At 34.4% G+C, this 19,958-nt stretch overlaps 1 protein-coding gene across 3 annotated transcripts in view; it reads right to left on the bottom strand.

The window, feature by feature from the left end:
• LOC150100828 (E3 ubiquitin-protein ligase RNF13-like) overlaps positions 1-19,958 on the bottom strand; it is a 189,734-nt gene that overhangs the window by 62,271 nt on the left and 107,505 nt on the right. For all 3 annotated transcript variants that reach the window (XM_090401458.1, XM_090401459.1, XM_090401457.1), the window contains exons 5-7: positions 18,395-18,488; positions 9,501-9,588; positions 2,521-2,629 (exon numbers count right to left, since the gene is read on the bottom strand). In XM_090401458.1, the coding sequence (XP_090257584.1) occupies positions 2,521-2,629; positions 9,501-9,588; positions 18,395-18,488 (291 nt within the window). The remainder of the gene's footprint in view (positions 1-2,520; positions 2,630-9,500; positions 9,589-18,394; positions 18,489-19,958) is intronic.

The raw sequence follows: 19,958 nt of genomic DNA, 5'->3' as shown, positions 1-19,958 counted from the left end.
GAACTGAAGATAAGGTTCTTTGCATAGACAGTGGTCAGGGAGTAGAATGCATCGCCTGAGTGTGTTGTGAATGTAGACACATTGAATTAGTCTAAGGCACAGTCGAATGAGCTTGAGTGTGATAGTGTGTATCTCAAATGATGCGTCACAACTACTCAATGGAGGTCAGATGTTAATAATGATGGTAATAACAAAAACCATCAGGTTGATTGGAAAACTCACAATAATACCATACATACACTGGTTTTCAAAAGCTAAAGATGAACTGCATTTCTACCTGTATATAAAAACATTTTCACAACTACAGTGAAATGTGATCATAAATTTATCGTCAGCATACTAATAAATTATATTATACAAAAAATGTGTTATAAATTTCATACAAATTAAATTGCAATACGCTTGTGGCAAAAGTTACAAATTTCCTAAGAAATTAATGTACAGTGCTTACAGAAAACTATGTAGAGAGATATATCAGTATGGAATATGATCACCATGAACTGCGATGCAGCTCTCAGAATGACATACCATGCTTAGCACCAGGTGATTCAGGAATTCTTGAGGCAAACTGGCTCACTCCTCCTCCAGAGCAAAGAATAAGGCCTTGTTTGTTTTCTGGAGGGAAATTTCCAGCAACAATGCATCTCCCTTATTGCATCCCAAGCAAGTTCTTTTGAGCAGAGATCTGGGGAGTGTGCTGGTCACTCGATTAGATTAATATCCTCGGTCGGCAGAAGTATCTCCACTGTTCGTGTATGATGTGGTGCAGCATTGTCATCCATAAAAATGAATTCTTCACCCTACAGCACCATGGAACAATCGAACATGACGTTGAAGAACTTCGTTGCAATATCCTTCACCAGTTATAATCCCTTTTTCCTGCACTTGTAGTGCAGTGTGTCCATTAAGCTCAATGTTTTACCACACACTACATCCCATGACCCCAGCACTCCCATATCTATCCCTTTCAAGAACATTTTTGTGATGGTAAGCAGTACTACTTTCACACTAGATTAAGTGTTGTCTAGAATCGGAAGAAAGACTAAAACCACTCTCATCTGTAAAGAGTACATTAGCCCATTTCAGTCTTGTCTAATTTTTATGGATATAACACCACTGAAAACGTGCTCTACGATGAGCTGTAGTAAAAGGATGCAGACTACAGGCCTACTTGTTGCAGACATTTTGACACAGTTCATCAAGATATCTATATACCTGAGCTTGAATAGAACCAACTTGCAAGCTTACCTGCTGTGGTGCATCGATTATGTTTTTCTGTTATAACCAAAATTCTGTCTTCATGCTCCAAGGTACAGTGAGGGCGACCTCTTGCAAATGTCTGGAACACAATCCATTGGTTTGAACACTGCCCAGAGCCTGGATAAAACTGTGTGTGAGATTTCAAACTCTGGCAATATCAGTGATTCTGCAACCTTCATCAAGCTTTCCAATAATTCTTCCTCACATGAAATCATCTAGATGATGTCTTTGAGATATTACAAGACATCCAAATTTGCAATTTTATTCCTTCATGAAATGAGCTCTCTTCAAACACAATTCGCATAGCACAGCTGTTTGCTTTTTATTCTTGAGTGCTACATGACTCCTTTGCATACAATTTGAAAATTTGAATGTGTACCCACTTTCTACTTAAAATCATCAGTTATACAAACTGCTACAAGCTGATTCATCTGAATTTGCATTTGTAATCTTCAGAAATAGTGTTCATCCTTAGGTTTTGGAAATTAGTGTAGAATTTAACATTTATGTGTGCAAATTAAGGGAGTCTAGTGAGATAACATACAATGTCCAATCCAGTGTAATAAAAAACCAAGGCCTGATATTGAGTCAACTCTGGGAAGCATACATAAGAGATCTATTGATGAAATAGGATATGAGACAAAATATTCTATCTCCTGTAACAATACCTACATTCAACATCTGTCAGATGAATGAATTAAAATGATTTTTTATTATTTAGAAATCTCTATGTTAATACTGCTTTACATTTGTGTTTATTGTATCAATCTGAAGAAGTAGATAATAGTGATGCATAAAAGTAGTGATTAATTTATTAAATTGTTTTACTTTTTTTTTTTTTCAGTATTAATTTTTTTTAAAAAAGTTGAATGCAGCATCAGTGTGAATGCAGAAACAGTAAATTTATGGCTCTGTTTGATAATATGAGTATCTCACATGATGAGTCTTTTAATTCCATGGAAGTGCATATATCTATACAATTAGCTCTTTGTGTAACAAGAAGAATGGAAGATTTTATGATGCTGCCTTACCCCTTAAGTTTGATAAGTGGTATGTTTGATAATGAGTATTGCACATGATGAGTCTTTTAATTGCATGGAAGTCTGGTAATGATGTATATATATATTTACAGTTAACTCATTGTGTAACAAGAAGAATGGAAGATTTATTATGTTACATTACATTAAATTAAATATTATGAAAGAGCTTGCAAGATTAGTATAGTTCACAGCAAACACTAATCATATTAAACATACTTACCATGAAAATCAACATGATGATAAAGCAAGTTCCAACTACAATAGCAAATGGAATAAGAAAGGTGTTAATGTTAAGAGGGGGCATATTGGGATATATATGAATCAGAAACCTAAAAAAAAAAAATAAATAAAAATAAATAAATAAAGATGAAAAAATGAATTGTAACTTTTTTTTTAGTAACTTTGAATTTGAATCAAATACATTTATAAAATACTCTAAAATTAGAAACAGCAGAACAGCTTAGCAGCATAAATTTGGAATAACTCAAAAATGAAAATGTTACACATTTTCTAATCAGATCCCTATTATTTGCTTACATAGATGTGTTGATAACTCAACACCAATTATTATTTTGTTGAGGTATGCTATTGATGTTGTATGTATAGTTTGTAATGCTGACAAACTACGCTCGACTTTCATTTTCAGCAAGTCAAGAAATCAAGGGAATATATAACAGTTATGTTTAAGGCTTGTTGATCTCAATTTGAAAAGGCACATAAGGTGCAGAGAAGGATAACTGCAAAACACTGAAACTGTACCGTGTAAATAGTCTAATGTTATAGAGTAGGGTGGTACATTGTAATACTGTTATTTATAATCTACACAAATCATAAGTTTTAAAAAAGAATCAAAATCTAGCAGTTTTCAAATGTGAACTGTAAACTTAAATATCATTATTATTGGCCCCCCCTCTCTCTCCAGGAGACTTAAGCTCATAGAGTGGCAATAGCATAAATTCTACAAAATACCCAAATTCTATTTATAAGTGGAAGGTTTAAACGTATAAGATATACATTTGCATAAATTTATATTTATAAGTCATGTATTTGCACAACTAAAACTAAAATGTGTTCATAGTTGGTTTTGTGTTAAATAGAGAATATGTTCTCTATTTGTCCACACAGCTCAGACACATTACTCTTTCCTTCTCCACTTCAACAGCCAGCATCCCAGAATTTGGTTCCATATAGAAAAAGAAAATAATAATAGTCTGCCTTTATTAGATACCCTAATCACACATTTGCCCAATGGCACCCTTTCTTTCACAGTTTTACAGAAAACCTACCCACACAGGTAGATATATAGATAAACTCCCCCCCCCACAGTATGATGTCATCAAAACCTTCAACCTCCGTTCTACCCAGGCTTCCGTTGCAGATGAACTCTCCTTTATTAGTCAGACCTTCCAGTCCAATGGTCACAATGCCAAAAAATGATAAAGAAATTAGCTGTTCCTCCCATCCCTCTCAACATACTGACTACAGTAATGCTATTCTCTATATTCCGAGCACATCAGAAAAAATAGCCAGAATTTTATAGAAATATAATCTCTGCACTGCTTTCAAACTTCATTTGAAGCTGGGTTCCCTTCTCCTAAGGATCCACTTCTTCCCCTCTCTGTTCCAAGTGTTTACAAGGTTCATTGTTTGTGTAACTTATCACGTGGTGGTTAAAAAAGGAGAACTGCCAACATCTGCCTTGGAACACAAGAAATACATCCACTGCCATAACTATGGTCAGTCAGGTTTAGATGAGTATGCACTGGATACCTTAACAGGATCAGATGGTAAAAAACTACTATAAAACTCATCACAACAAATACAAACTTGAAAGACTCTTTTTAGCATCAGCAGTAGGTACTTACCAAGATTTGGGAAACCAAGAAAGTCGAACCAAGGTTAGGTTTCCTTGACCAACAGCACTCATAGAGGGAGTACCCTCATAGGACTTCAGCCTTAAAAAGTCTAATTTCTTCTACTTATTGTTGTGTGTATTATTACAATTTTAATAGCATATTTGTGTCAGAAATGAAATATCAGAATGACTAAACCTGCTATTTAATTTTCTCTGTGCTGTATTCATTCTATTAATTTTATTGAGAGTGTAAACCAGCATCTAAGCCTAAATATGCATTTACAAATTCAACAGGAGTGATTTAAGTATAGAGTTCTGTAACACATGCACACTGCTAGTCACTTGCCTTCTTCTGGATTCTACTTCTCCATATGTGATTTTTTAGTATTTGTCCATCAGCCACCCTTATATTCATATCTATCCCCATATACTTACCCAAATTTGTGTAAGAAAGTGGTATCTTGTTGCCTTTACAAAGTCTAGCAGTATCAATGTATAGTCATTTCCTTTATCCAGCTAAACTGTCACTATATTATTATTATTCGTGACACCTCCAAGGAGTCTGAAGATTCATCATGGGAGGACACCCACAATACAACTCTCCGTCGCCACCACTACTGAACCGCTACTACCAATCAACTACATCAGCACCAGCAAAATTACATGTTCTGAAGGGCCGATTTGTCTGTATGCGGGATGACAAATCGGCTACTACTCCACTACTCCTGACATAATGATTAAGCTATAATTTTCTATCTCTGTCTTGGAGCCTCCTTCATGCAATGGAAGTGTGTTGCCTTCCTTCCATTTCCTTGGAACCTTAAGATCACCCAGAGTTTTTGGAAAAGTATCCCCCTGCACTTTAACATACCTCAATAAAGGTCGAAACTGGTGTAGTAGTGGCCCTTCCCATAATGCATTGCATTATATATCTGAAAGGGTGTATTCTTTGCATTATAAGATACTAAGGCAACTGATATGAAGTCATCAGCCTCAATATATAAGTAGCCCAGTCGTGAAGTTACTTCACAAACAAAAATTGTTTCCTTACACTTGGATAACGAATTAAACCAAGAATATAATTTCTTGACATATTTAATCTATGTAGGATTCCTAATTATTGTGGAATTTCCTTTTTATCTGACTTAGCTATCACTAAATTTTATTTAAGATTTATTTTGTTTTAACTTGTTTTCATACCCTGTATATACTGCTTTTGTGAAAAGTTGATATCTTAAAGCAAGGTCAAGTCTTCTAGAATAATGTCTGCTTCTTCCTGTAGTAGCCTTTGATTGTTAAATTTGATGTTGCCATAATGTAACCAGACAGTTTTTTTTTTTTTTTTTTTTTCCCCAGGAGCAGCAGCACAATTGAAAATTCTACTTAAAATTTTTGTTTCATGACAAACAAAGTAGACAATCTAACAAGTTGCAAATTACCTCATCTGATAGAAGTTGCTTTGGCTTTTTCTTTGCCAAAAGATTGTCAAATTTCTTCATTCAACTTCTTTTGTTAGCACTATATATTTTAAGATAATTTTCACCTGAGATAGTCCAGTACCAAATATCAGGCCTGTACAGTTTTGAGAGTTTAATGGTGATGATCCTAATATTTGTGACAGCACTAGGTATCCTACAGGCATTTTGCATTTGGTGGAAGAAAGCCAAGTTATTGTGCAAATGGTACTTCAAGTCATATACACCATTCAAGCAACTCATGTTGTACAGGATTCTAATAATTGCAACAGAATTGACAGTGTCATTTTATACAAGTTTTAGCACAAATCCTTTTATCTTCGTGTCAAGAGTAACTGCAGAAGATTGGCACTGGGAGTAAAACTCCCCAGACTTCACACATATGACTGTCCTTATTCTCTAAGTTATTTCACATGTTTTTGTTCAGTGCATGTAAATATTTAACTTTGTTATAACAAAAGAAACCAGGATGTATTCCAAACCTTACTGTAAGTATCACATTATTTTGACAAACTGATGAACTGTCAGTCATTTTTCTTAATTGTTTTATATTTTAATAACTACCTATATAAATTTCAGTAACTACCTATATAAATGAAAAATCTGAATTCTAAACTTGAATGCAAATTTTATTTAGCATTAACCTAATTTTTAGCTACAAGTTATGCCTTTCAATCTTAGTAAAATTAATCTTTCATATTTTTCACATGTGCTTTATTCTGATAGCAATAAACAATAAATGACGTTTTATTATATCATCTGGAATTAATCTAGGAAAAAACATACTGACATGACTAAAACAAAACCATTTATCACTACAAGATAAACAAAAATAATCATATATGTATAGCTTAAAAACAGCAACACATCAAAATCAAGTTATTTACATAATATTACATACTGCTAAAACTACATAATAATGGTTCTTTCAAATATTATTTTAGATGAAATTTTAAATTTACTGACATGTCTCCTTTAGAATTCATTTTTCTGCAGAATGAGTTTACTATGAAAGCCATCTTGCATAAAATCAAAATAATTTTGATATCAATAACAACAAATTTCTTGTTTTGACTATTAACCTTACTGAATTTAACAATGCAGTTAACTCTGAAAATAATCTATTAGCTTATTATTTCATGATTACTATATTACAAAGTCAGGAATAAGAAATAATAATAAAAAAAAAACAGGAAAAAAGAGGATAAAGAAAGGCATGAAAACGAAAAGCAGGACTGAAATAGCAAGCAGCACATAATGCAACCCCCCCCTCAACAAGCAACGTACAAAGCAATCTTGATCACTATGCCTCTTTTGATTGGAAACTACGTGCTAATGATTATATCAGCATTTTTGACTAATATGACTAGCTATATGCAGGGTGTTCGGGATAAATTTGACATATTTATAATTAATTATATTTTTCCGTAAGTTACATGTATTAACACACACTTCTCTTCATTTAAAAGTTTGGACCCTTCTTCATTCATATACAAGATGTCAGAAAGGATGGATAGCTGGAACCCACCTGAATCATGGAAGAGAATAACTTGTATCATGATGATTCGTGCCCGCCATCAAAATAAGGATATTACGACTGCTGCCCAATGCTCCCTGAATACAGTAAAAACAATCAGGCATGAACTAGAGACTTGCAATGGTGACTACGAGGATGTAGCAAGAAGAAAGATCCCTAGCAGACGATCTGATTGCGTTCGTACAGCAGAATTCCTCGCAAATCTGCAGGAACAGGTGTTGAAGAACCCTGGCATTGGAATTCGGGCTTTGTTCGTGGAGTTGCTAACTGTAGTCAAGCCCTGGATAACAAGGGTAGCCAATGGTAGGCCGTATGTATGGCAGCAGGATTCGGCCCCTTGCCACACTTCTGGGAAAAGTCAAAAATGGTTGTCTGAAAATTTCTACGACTTCACCAGTCCAAATGTTTGGCCTCCAAACTCCCCAGACCTTAACCCCATGGATTATTTTGTATGGGGTGCAGTTGAAAAAGACACCAATCGCACTTCCAGTAATACAAAAGCCCAGTTAATGGATAAAATTAAAACAGTTTTTGCAGCCCTTCCCAGGGAGACTGTAGCATCAGCTTGTTCGAGGTTCCGAAGCAGAATTGAAGCTGTGATCAATGCTAATGGTGGTTATTTTGAGTAAATCTTGTTGATAGTATTGTAATTAACTCTGCCTGTAATGTTTTTTTGTCAATTCATTAAATTTAATAGATACAAAGAAGATTTTCTTTTTCCTTACGAAACTGTCAAATTTATCCCGAACACCCTGTATATATATATATATATATATATATATATAATAAATTTAGTTTAATCCTTTATCAAAGTGTAAGCAAACAAAGTTTGCACCTGAAGTATCTTCAGGACTGAGGCAACTCGTGGTAAAGGTGGACCAAGCTCTCATCACTCCTTGACCCAGTATCTCCCATAATGCAAAGCACATCTCCTTGTGGACATGTATAATGCTATGCATTAAGGGAAGGGCCCTACCCAGATCGGTTTCGACCTTTATTGAGGTTTCGTCAGTGGGAGCCAGACCCAGAGGTGGTGATACTAAGGCAGAAGCAATGGAGAAGACATATTTACCTATACGAGTGGTCATAAGGTGTACCACCTTATTATTAAATTACTCTGGATTCAGAGAAAGATGTTTGAAGTTTTTTTCCCCCACTTGGTTAGACTATAATAAATTTAGTTTAATCCTTTATCTAAGTGTAAGCAAACAAAGTTTGCGCCTGAAGTATCTTCAGGACTGAGGCAACTTGTGGTAAAGGTGGACCAAGTTCTCATCACTACTTGTCCCAGTATCTCCCATAATGCAAAGCACATCTTTGTTTACACTTGGATAAAGGATTAAACTAAATTTATTATAAAGACCCAAGATGCTATTTTTCCAGTGGCATAAATTAAGTTAAAGGGATAATAAATCCCTCATTATTTTAAAGTCGGATACGAAACTCGAGGATCGAAATCTAAGAGTTTCATGCCAAAAAACTATCGACGAGTCCAAGCGTAAGTCATCACCTGGGTAGTACAACACTAGGGCAACTCACTGCAAAGGTGGAGCAAGCTCTGTCACTATCCTTAATACTTTCTCATAATGTAAAACACAGCTCCTAGGAGATGTATTACTGTTTTACATTATGAAGCAATGGAGAAGTCATATTTATCTATACAAGTGGCCAAAAGGTGTACCACCTTATTATTTGCTCTGGATTTAGAGAAAGATGTTTGAAGTTTTTTTTTCCCCCACTTGGTTAGACTATAATAAATTTAGTTTAATCCTTTATCCAAGTGTAAGCAAACAGGTCTACCTACTCACTGATGAGACCTCAATAAAGGTCGAAACCGGTCTGAGTAGTGACCTCTTCTCATAATGTAAAACAGTAATACATCTCCTAGAAGCTGCGTTTTACATTATGAGAAAATATTAAGGATAGTGACGGATCTTACTCCACCTTTGCAAGGAGTTGTCCTAGTTTTGTACTACCCAGGTGATGACTTACGCTTGGACTTGCCGATAGTTTTTCGACATGAAACTCTTAGATTTCGATCTCCGAGTTTCGTATCCAGCTTTAAAATAATGAGGGATTTATCCCCTTAACTTAAATTTATTATAGTCTAAGCAAGTGGGGAAAAAAAAACTTCTGACTAGCTATATAACATCATTGGATATGAGATACTTTTTTTTTTTTTTTTTTAATGCTGAATGCATATTTTAAAGCAAGATGAGTTGTCCAATTTTCCAATATATTCATCCAATGTAATGTTTTCAGGACTTTGTGGAGTATGCCAGTAAAAAAAGCAAACTAAAAAAATGCCTAAAAGAGTGAAAAAAAATAATTACCCTTTTCCATCTTTGAAGAGATATTTTTCTTTAATAACAATGCCAGCACTTTCATGTATAAGAAGTCCTGGTATAACAGTACTAGAAACTATAAAGAGAGAAAAAAAAAGAAAGAAAAAGAAACAAATAAATATTTGCTACAGAATATGAATAATCCTTTATAACATTCTCTCTCTCTCTCTCTCTCTATCACACAGACACAAAAATATTAAACATTTATAATGCAATAAACACAGACTGAAACATGGCATTTCCCAATTAGTACCTATAGATGAAAGAAAGGCAACAGGATACTATATAGGGCTGGTATCCATTCATGGTCTGGGTTCTAATGCAATGAACTACTACTCTTATATCTTAGAGGGAACATAATATGAATAGCAAAACAGTCATATCCTAGAGGATACTGAATGATAATGGATTATACAAAAATTTTAATGTGCTTTAAAAAAAAAAAAAAAAACGTGATTTTAAAGATGAAATGCATGGGACTTTTCTGAAGGTGAATACAATGTAATGGGTGCAATAATTCAGATAAGACCTGGATAATCTCAAGAGGAATGTGAACTACATAGACAGATACATCTTATGAGTTATTTCAACTATGGAAATATAGATCAGAGGGACAAGAAAGCATGGAAGATGAGGATAAGAGTTTACAGAGTTACTTAGGAACAACTACCTTAAGCAGCATGATAGAAGGAATATATGGTGTAACAATACTGGATCTAGTAATACTATTTGAGAATCTGTCTTTACACATGCTTCTCATGCTGCTAACTAAGGAGAGTAATCATACAGTTTTGATTTGGGAAGTGAAAAAGATTTCATGAAAACTTTGATTAAGAAAGGGCATGTGGAACAATAAGGCTGGTGATTATAATAAAATGAGAAGGCAACAGTGGCAGCTCATCCAAAATGAAAGTTCCTGTTTTATTATAGCCATTCTTAAATTTTTATATATTTATCTAAAAACTATTATTTTCTTGTTTGTAATACAATACCACTCGATAGTATTTTATATAATTCATTTTGTAGCAATAGTTGTATTTTCCAATAGTCAATGTGCAGTGTGGGCTGGGGAGTAGTATCAGTACTGGCTAGTATACTCAACACTGGAGCTGCATTCAATGCAGACTGCACCAAACCACTACCTAGTGGAGATAACGTAGTGGGAGTAACGCATGATTTATGTGCAGTTTGGGCTGGCAGCATTGCAGCCCAAGATACGTTGCTACTATATGCAAACAACACAAATGAATTGTCGTTATCGTAAGTAAATATTGTGCGGTTTTCTTTTTTCTATTTAATTCTAGCATTTAATTTATATCTTTGTAGAAATGAATGAAGAGAAGAATTCTGTTAAATATTGTTAAATAAGGGCTGCAGCCCTTATGGAAGGCAATAACTTGAAACAGCTGAAAACGTAAGTTTCTGTGGTTTAACAGTTCTGTGGGAAGCTTTCAGTATTGATACCACATTATGATGTAAATCAGGGACTGGCAACCTTGTCAGACTTGCGGGCCACATTTTTACTTTTATTTTTAATAATCAGGTCGCAAGCGTTTAACTAAGAGAAAATAGTGAGCGAAAAATACTTAAGTTATCAATTTTTATTATATCAATCTTAAAAAACACAGAAATATTTAAAGTATGAGATTATGAGATAAAATACGACATTCTTGTAATGACGTCTGATATTATATTCTTTCATAACAGCAACACGTCTATAATAAATAAGATAAAGGGACTTACCCCCATTTTCAATAAAGAAGTACTCGCTGTTCCATTCATCATTCAACCTTCTCCCTTCCTCTGCAATTTTGTTTTCTTGAACCCATTTTTGAAATTATTTTTAACAAATATATATCCTCTGAAAATAATAGTTGATGTTATTGAATTATATTAAAAGACTGACCAGGGGACATGACTGCAAAAGTGCACTGAAATCTCAGTTATCTTCGAATGAAGTCGCCTTTGTTATCCCCCCACTCATGATGACATGCGCCAAGTTGTACGGTGATATCACGAAGTATAGGTATAAAATTATTTTATATTTATTATTCATATTATAAAATGTATTATTTAAGTAATTCCATATATGGGCCACATGCCATGTAAGTATGGTCAAACTTTTATGAGCCGCATGCGGCCATCGACCCCTGATGTAGATAAAGTGTTTAATGAAAAAAATAAGCAAATAAAACCTGACATGGAAGCTGAAGATAAGATATTCTAAATCTGGAGTAATTACTTTGAAAGTGATTGCTAAATGAAACAAGCAGTGTCAGTATGATAGTAGAAAACTTCTAACAGGAATGCAGCAGGAATGCATACTGAAATGTGGAAAGGCAGCCAGAGTAGATGAAATATGGCCAGAAATGCTCAAATATGTGGGTATAAAAGAGTTTTACAGTGGCCACATTGCATAATTAAGACTGCCTGGTCAGAGGGTTGAATTCCATATAATTGGAGCAGAGCTCTCATAGTACCCATCTATAAAAAGGGAAATAAAACTGAATGTGAGAATTACAGACATATTTCCTTACAGAGTGTTCCTGGAAAGATTTATTAAAATCTTTCCAGGAACACTCAGTAAGGAAATATTTTAAAACATTATTTTAAAACATTTTAAAATTTATAATAACAAGAAAAACTGTGAAAGGGAAGCTTGGTGAAGAACAAGCTGGATTCAGGCTGATTACAGGTTGTCAAGACCAGATTTTCACTTGAAGATAAATAATTGAGAAATTTTGGGAATATAACAGTATTTCCTGACTAAATTAGATAACTGTTACTATAAATTTGCTATGAAAATCAATAATAAAGAGACAAAGACAATGAAAGTAGGTAGAAACATTGAACACATCAACTGTATCCTGAATGGTGAACCTATAGAACAAGTAAAACATTTCAGCTATTTAGGCACAATTTTTAGTGAAGTTGGTAAATTAAATATGGAAATCGACAACAGAATTAGTAAAGCTGGTATGGTAGGAATTTAGAAGTGAATAAATTTATATGGAATAAGAAAGAAATTAGTCAAAACACTAAATTAGCTGTATACAAAACATGTTCAAACCAATTTTAATTTTATGGATCCAATAGCTGGGTTAGAAATAAAATACTTGATCAAAGACTAGAGACCTCTGATATGAGAGTTCTGAGAAGGATTAGTGGAATGAACAGATGGCATCAATGACAGTATCAGATTAAACATGAGGATATTTTGAAAGAACTTGCCATTTTAAACATTCAAGAATGTGTTAGCAGAGATAATCTCAGATAGTATGGTCACTTTAATAGATGGGAGAGGAAAGATTAGTAAACAGTAAAGCTGATATTGTAGGAAGTCAGTTGAATAAATTTATATGGAATAAGAAAGAAATTAGTCAAACTACTTTCCCTGCCAACCCGACAAAGTGTTCTTTGTCGGGCTGGCAAGGAAATGACCCAAAGGAAGATCAAGATGTAGATATATTGATACAGTAAACAGAGCCTTGAAATATAAGATCTGATAATATTGGAATCTTGACAGATTAATTTGGAGGAAAATTGTTGATCAGAAGTTAGTAATGGTGTAACTTTTTCATGTAGTACTATCAAATTATTCTGGAGAACCAGTGAGGGAACATATCAGGAATTTGATGGTGATAGTAAATAAATATATAAACAAATGGAACCTAATTCGTAGCAACACATAGCTTATATTAAAGTAAATCAGCAAATTAAAATTGAAAGATACAGGGAAAGAGTTTGATGTTAAATCAGGTGTAAGGCAGAGCTGTATGTCATCTCCACTGTTATATAATATTCTATATGAAGTTACATTATTAAGGAAAGTGATAGTAAATCTAATCTCAAATGGAAGATATTAAGTTTACATTTTCATTCTATGAAGATGACATTATCCTCTTAAATAAATCTACCTCTTGAAGCAACTCTGGCCAATCAAATAACTGTTGTGACAAATATGGTATGAAACCAGCAATAAAAAACAAACTATGAAAATAGTCAGGGAAACAAACAAACAAACAAAAAAAAAAACATCAGCTGCATTCTCAGTAATGAGCTCCTGTATGACAGGTTACACATTTAGCTACTCTAAGCAGGACTAATCTAAGAAAATATAGTAACTTAAACAGACCAGACAATGAACAATTTGCAAAATGATATGAAATAAGATTCAGAGAAAAAAAGACATAAGGGATTGATAAAGTCAGAAGTGAATTAGAAGATGAATGTAATGTAAAGATCCCACGAATTCAGAGACTTGACAAATAATTGATCAATTTGGAAGAATATTGATCAGAAACTACTCATAAAATGTTAAATGTCATATACTATCAAATATCTAGTGCAGCTCTTGAGAATATACACTATGTCTTGACAATGACTGCCTAGATTCCTGTCAAGACATAATGGGGGGGGGGATGGGATTACTTGATGTGGAATATACATAATGGCTCAGTCCTATGACTGAGATAATTTCATGTCCTATGACTGGCCAAGTAGTGATAGTGGTGGAACATTCTGGATAGTTAGGACAGTAATGGACTTTGGACAGACTACCTAGTCCTGCTGTCAAACTTTTTTTTTTTGAGGTTATTTTCCACATCTCAGGAAATAATTTTTGTTAAGGTGTGGAAAATAGCCTCTTTAAATCTTCTTTCTTTCAAAAATTTGGATTCTCATAGGATGTCCTTCTCAGATCTGGATTCTCAGGTGTTTCTACATTGATTCTGTTCTCTAAGTAAAACATTGTCACAGTTAGTCCTGATTTATTATTATTTTTATCTGTCTCTTTTTTATTATTATTGTTATATTTATTAATTTTTGTTCATTATTATTATATTTGTTATATTTATTAATTTTTGTTCATTATTATTATATTTGTTATATTTATTATTTATATTTATTATTATTGTTATCTATCTCTGTACCCGCTCCTAAGTTATTTCATTCCCTTCAAATCCTAATGACTAGATGTGCGCACAGAAATCCAGATGTGGTCTGATCAAATCTTTATACAATGAGATCAGCACCCTTTTATCTCATGTTGTCAATGTCCTCCTCAACATCGCAGCAATTCTCTGAGATGTCTTCACAACTGTTGTAATATGTCCTCAGAACTTCAAATCTCTATCCACAGTCAACCCAGGATCCATTGTTTTCTCCAACTCTTCCAGTATAACCCCACCAAGTGAGTATGAAGTATCCCACCTGTGGATCCCAAATTTTAAAATCCTACATTTCGTAGCATTAAACCAACATCCCCATTTGTTTGTCCACCTCTCCAGCCTATTCAAATTCTTTTGAGCCAAAACATCAGCACTATTACTAATAACCCTCCCAAGCATCACATCATCTGCAAACAACTGCACATCTATCTGTAGTTCTGTGACAATATCAAGACAATGGTCCTAGTACTGAATTCTGTGGAACTCCACTTGTAACCTTCCAACTCCCTGATACTGCTCGCCCATATACAACTATCTGATATCTACCAGAGAGCCAATCACCAATCCGGTGCACTAACTTGATAACCAAACCCATATACTGAAACTTAAAAATCAACTTGTCATGTGGCATCCTATCAAATGGAATGTTTTTGAAAAAAAAAAAAAAAAAATTACAGTGTATGCCTTACCTTTATCCATTGTTCTTGTTACTCTTTAGTAAAAGGTTACCAGATTGCTAAAACAAGAGCACCCTCTAACAAATCCATGCTGGCCGGCCTGTATGATTAATATTGTCCTCATCTATCCAATTTTGTATACAAGCTTTTACCAATTTCTCCAAAATTTTAACAGTTACAAAACAAATACAAACAGGCAGGCCTATACCTCTGCTCTACTGCCACGCTTATGTAACTTACCCTCCTTCCACTCTCTGGGAACCTGTCCCATTACAAGACTTTCATTAAACAGCCAAGCTAATGGCACAGTCACTTCCATGGCACATTCCCATAAAACACGTGGTGAAATTCCATTTAGGTTTCCTGCCACATTAACTTTTAGCGTACTCAGTATTCAGAATATATCCTCTTCTTTCACTTCTAACACTTCATCACTCATTATACTTAAAGGAATATAGCCTGCTGGACCAGGATGAAACACTCTAATAAAGTGATCTTAAATAGTTCAACTATGTTATCTGCTTTGGTCACCCGATTCCCATCTCCATCCACTATCATTTTTCCTCCTACTTGCCACATAATTAAAAAAACTCCTTTTGATTTTCCTTGAATTGCAGTGCAAGTTTCTTCTCATATTCTAATTTTTCTCTCCTTACAATACTAGTCACTTTCCTGAGCCCCATATTCCTCATGCAACTGTTCTCCCCCTCTCTCTCTTTATATGCCTTCCATAATCTCTTTCTTCTGCAATTCCCTTTTTATTTCTCTTGTCATCCACATTTGACTCCAAATTACTTTATCTTCTTCACTTGAGGTATACAATGTAATTGCTGTCAACAACTTTTTTCTCAAGTATCTCCCATGTACTAATGATCCCCTCTTTCTTCAAATGCTTTCATCCATTGCACTGCTGCAAGTTAGTATCTAAGTCCACGATAGTTGCCTGCCTTATAATTCCACAAATTCTTTCTATTTTGATACCTCCACACATGCCTATATATCCATCCTCTAAATCAAGACTACATGGTCACACTTAACAACAGGGCCAACTATAACACCTCAGTTGCAATCAGATCCTCTGATTGCAACAATGATCCATTATTACTCCCCTCATACTTCATCTGACTCTGTAATATAGTGCGCACCCTCTCATTTCTCAAGCCACTCTCCCCACGAGGCTATTCCTGCTACATTCCACCTGCGCAATTCTAGTTTCCCAGCCCCAATACACTCCCTTGCCAGGAAACAAGTCTTTCCAAATGCCCGTGCCTCTTTGCATTTAAATGTAATCCAGCTCTTGCATATGACTGTCTTCTCTCCTCAAACGTACTCCATGTATTCATATATTCCAGACTTCTTTTCCTACACATTCTCACTATCATATCATTCATTATTACTGCTCTTCTCCTCCACTCTGCATTATCATACTGGGGTAAACACACTCACTATCTTTCCTCAGACATATTTCTGCTGCACTATCTCTAACATCAGATTCAAATCTCGTGCTTCACACTATCTCTCAGGTCATTTGTCCCAACCATTACTATCATCTCCTCCACATTTTCACCCCTCTTCACCACCAGTGCCAAACTCTCTATCGTTCCACCAGGAAAGCACTATTCTGGCACTCTACTCTATACACCCAGAATCATTGAATCTTCATACATGATGTTCCGAACAGATTCATTCATTCTTCTCTCTCTGGTATCTCCAACTTTTACAGCTACTAATCGCTCTCTCTCCTTTCTCTCCCTCTCATCTCTTATTCTTTGGTTCCATACTCTCTCAACTTTCTGCAATTTTCACTCTTCCCTGGTTTCTCTATCATTCTCTCTTCTTCCTCTCTCACTTGCTCTGTGATGCCATTCTCTTACAACTTTTGTACTTCTTGAACTAGCCAGTCTCTTCATCCTCCTATTATCTTCATTCACCCTCCTTAACTATTTTTTGTGACAATTTCACCTAAATGCTGTAAAGTTATTACACATCAGTACTGCATGATGGATAAAGGTTAGATAAGGAAACTTTTAAGCCATTTCAGGCCTCTAATAAACAGCAGGTTGGTACTTTTATTCCAGTTGAAAAATCAACTACTATCTAAAGACATTCATAAATATCAACACTGTAGTGAAATTCAAACTCAAGGCTTAGTGGCTGGAGAGAGGAATGGAAGGAAATCTGAGGCAACTCAAGATCTGACAACATTATACACTCAATTCTCACCACTGAAAAATCCCTCGACTAAAGTGCAATAGGTATAATGCTATTATAAAGAAAAATCATTATAGCAAGCTAACCACCGTAACAAAGCATTTCTTGGCCCATACAAGGAAGTAACATTATGCTTGTTCATTGTGTGTGTTCTTTATCTAGTTTGTTTATTTGGTAAAAAAATCGTTCAACGACTTCCATATTAAATTGGCTAAACCAGGCTGGCTATACTCTAGAAACTTGTATATCTTTTATGTGGACTGAAGCAGATCATCCATCTACTCTGGGTGAATTATGGCAAACTGAGACGTGTAGTGGATCCTGTGCTTTACACTCCCAGTTGTGTTATAGTACAGGATTCCAATTCAAGCAGTAATTAATTTAGCAGAAATATATGTGTGTGTGTGTAAGAGAGAGAGAGAGGATGGAGAGTATATTTACTAAGCAATTTGTTGATTCGGTATGCAATAACCTTAACATAAGGTTACTGCTGTTTTGTAATTATGTTTTGTTGTTTGAGATTTCTCCTAAGATATAAAGTAGCCCTTATACATTGAATGATGTAACCAATGATTAAATATATATATATATTCTTTGATGTAACAGTATTCTTGCTTAAGGTTTGCTTCTGTGAAGCAAAGGTATGAATGGCTGATTTTCTGATAGGGTGATGAAAGGAATGAGTAAATTGTGTATATGGTAGCATGCAAATGGATTTTTGGTAACCAGAAAATTCAAGGGTGCTGGAAGGAAAGTGAAGAGAGTCAAGAAAAGGAAGCATATTGTTATGTTTTTTCAGTTCTAAAGGAAACCATTATATTAGTCACTTGGATGTCATTGGAATGAACTCAAAGTTTTGAGTCTCAACTATATTCTACAAGATATTAGTATTATGCCCTGCTTGTAACAAAAGATTTTTTAAAGCTTATCACTCATTAATAGCAATTTCAAGAGAAAAGAAGGTGTGAATTTTTTTGCTAATGTTTATGCAGTTTGCATTTTTAATGGATATGTTTTGCATGATTAGTTAAAATACTTTACATACCTTTATCAGAAGGATTATTATTCGAGCCTGTGTTCCTCACTTCAGTAATATAGATGATTGCTACATCATAGTTAGCTTGAACTGCATACTGAACCTGGTTAAATAAATAAGAAATTAATCCCACCTTTCAAGATTATTTCCAGCTACCAAAAATTTAGTTAATGAATGCTTTATCATTTAAAATTATACTGTTTTCAAATACATAAGCAAAATTTAATAGAGAACACATTGAATGCCAAATATTTCTGTTAAACTTTTTTTCTCATGGAATGCTTCATAATGACATACTGATATTATATTATCTTGGTTATACATGCTTTGCTTTAACTACAAATGATAGTTGTATTTCTTCTGATAAAAGCACTTGGTTTCATGCTTCTTCATCTATCTGTATAAGTAAACTTCTTATGGTGCACACATTTAGAAAGAACTCAGCAGGGCTATCCTGTTTTAACTACATAGCTCGTTTAATCTTTAAAAGTACCTGTGGCATGACTATAAACAATAAATTATACGATAACCACAGTAATTAACTTTAATGAAATGAAAGTATACAGATATTGTGTATACTGAAAATAACAGTACATCATCATCATCAGTGCATAGAAGCAAGCAAATCAAAGAAACAGGAATACAAGGTACATACAGCAGTCGGTGGTATACCAATTAAAAACTGTTGCCATGTGCTAGCAATTAATATTAATAAATAATATTATTAAAAACAATATTTGATGGTTACATAAAATAAGAATCTCCCAAAAGTTTGGGAGAGAGAGAATCTTTCTGATTCAGATTTGACTGACATAAAAGGGCTTTGCAACTTTCTTTGAAAAGGCGTTCATATTTAAACCTGCTTCTATGGAAAAGACGAGCTTCATCCCACTGGATACTGTGTTTAGTGTCAATACTATATTGTACCAGACCAGACCAGACTTTTGAGGTTTCGTGTATTCAATATAATACTTATGTTCATTAATTCTTTTTTCTATAGAATGGCCTGTCTACCCAAAGTATATTAGATTATATTCACAAGGTATCTCGTAAATGCCAGCTAATGATAGAGGTGATAGTTTGTTTTTTGTAGATGGCAACAGATGAGAAATTTTGTTGATAGGAAAATATGTGGGAATGAGATGATACTTCTCAAAATTCTACCAATCAGTTCAGAGATGCCAGAAATATAAGGGATTGGAACCCTGCGGCTGAAGAATCCTGAGGTGTTGGAACATAGGAGTCAATTATCTCCTGGATTTGATTAGAGTTGTAACCATTAAATTCCATTTATGTTTTGATAGGGAGAAGTTCTTGTTGTAAGCTTGAGGAACAATAGCACATCTTATGTGCTCTATTAATTAAAGATTCGATAACACCAATTTTTTGAGAGGTGTGATGACAGACTTTTGATGAATGCATCTGAGAGTAAAGGTAGGTTTTCGATGAACACTGATCGATAAATTACCAGAGGCCGTGTGTGTAACAAGGATGTCCAAGAATGGTAAACTACCAGCCTTTTAATTTTCCATGGTAAATTGAATGTGTGGTGAAGGCTGCTGATCTGTTGTGG

This window comes from Typopeltis vanoorti, chromosome 12 (assembly GCF_054136105.1).
Source record: "Typopeltis vanoorti isolate ZY-2024b chromosome 12, IOZ_Tvanoo_1.0, whole genome shotgun sequence".
Lineage (NCBI taxonomy): Eukaryota > Metazoa > Arthropoda > Arachnida > Uropygi > Thelyphonidae > Typopeltis > Typopeltis vanoorti.
The sequence above is the reverse complement of the archived record's forward strand: the minus strand, read 5'-3'. Positions and strand labels throughout refer to the sequence as shown.